The sequence below is a fragment of the Acanthisitta chloris genome, unplaced genomic scaffold (assembly GCF_000695815.1).
Source record: "Acanthisitta chloris isolate BGI_N310 unplaced genomic scaffold, ASM69581v1 scaffold12110, whole genome shotgun sequence".
In the NCBI taxonomy this organism is placed as follows: domain Eukaryota; kingdom Metazoa; phylum Chordata; class Aves; order Passeriformes; family Acanthisittidae; genus Acanthisitta; species Acanthisitta chloris.
This window is the reverse complement of record NW_008652244.1, coordinates 28,078-29,154: the sequence shown is the minus strand read 5'-3', so window position 1 is coordinate 29,154 and position 1,077 is coordinate 28,078. Positions and strand designations below refer to the sequence as shown.

General features: G+C 39.7%; 1 protein-coding gene across 1 annotated transcript; it reads left to right on the top strand.

Annotated features, from left to right (window-relative positions):
• Positions 1-206: 206 nt before the first annotated feature.
• LOC103804048 (death domain-containing protein CRADD-like) lies at positions 207-504 on the top strand (the record flags this gene model as incomplete). The annotated part of the gene is made up of 1 exon (XM_009076640.1): positions 207-504. A coding segment is annotated over exon 1 (298 nt), but the record flags the coding sequence as incomplete, so codon positions are not given.
• Positions 505-1,077: the final 573 nt, after the last annotated feature.

Below are 1,077 nucleotides of genomic sequence, written 5' to 3'. Positions count from 1 at the left end.
GCTTCATTTTGCCTCATGAGATAGTGAAATCTGAACAGAAAGAAGATAATAGGGATCATTAATAGTTTTCCCAGGTTGGTGATTCTGAGTTTGGAATTCTTTCTAAAGGTTGACAGGTGTCAAACATCACTTCTGGATGTTAAAGGTTGAAGTATTTTAATCTTCACACATTTCCCTACTCTCTTTTTCACACTGTAGGTTGCCAGATGGATGCCAGAGACAAGCAGCTTTTACGCTCCCTGCGCCTGGAGCTCTGTACAGAGGTGCTGGTGGATGGACTTGTTATTCAGTATCTCTACCAGGAAGGGATTCTCACGGACAGTCATGTTCAAGAAATAAAATCTCAAACAACTAGTCAGAGGAAAACCATGATGCTCCTTGATATTCTCCCCACCAGAGGACCCAAAGCTTTTGATGCGTTCTTGGATTCCTTACAGGAGTTCCCATGGGTTAAAGAAAAGCTGATAATGAAGCGTAAAGAAATGACCGTGCAAGATCCTTCAGGTAAGGCCAGGATTGTTGTGGATGGTATTTTGAAGCTTGTTCTCAAGCCATAGTTTTAAAAGTAATGAATGTACCAGTAATTTCAAGGTATGCATCGTATAGATGCGTGATACCAAGAAGAGAACAGCCTGAATTTCCTGGAAGCCAGTCAAACACTGGGAAGTACTGCAGTGTTTGGGGTGTGAGCAGGGCTGAGTTTCAGGAGATCAGGAGGCAGCAGGAGAGGCTGCCCTGGGAGAGGCTGGGATGGAGGAGGACCCAGAATCCATTACCTCAAAGGGAATAGACTATCAAAAGTGGTTTTGACTAGCTGCAGAACAGTCTCTTCACAATCTATACCTGATTATTGTTTGGCTTACATATGTTGTACAGTGGTTTGTTTCTGGATCATTTATATTGACAGAGTTTTTATTTACTTACTTTTATTATGATTTTAATGTAGTTTTGATGTAGTACCAATACTAGTTTAGATTTATTTAGTTTATTATATTTACTGGAGTGCAAATATCTAGGATCATTACTTTCCAAAATTACTAACCATTGCTTATTTTTAAAACAAATTTAGGAGCTAAC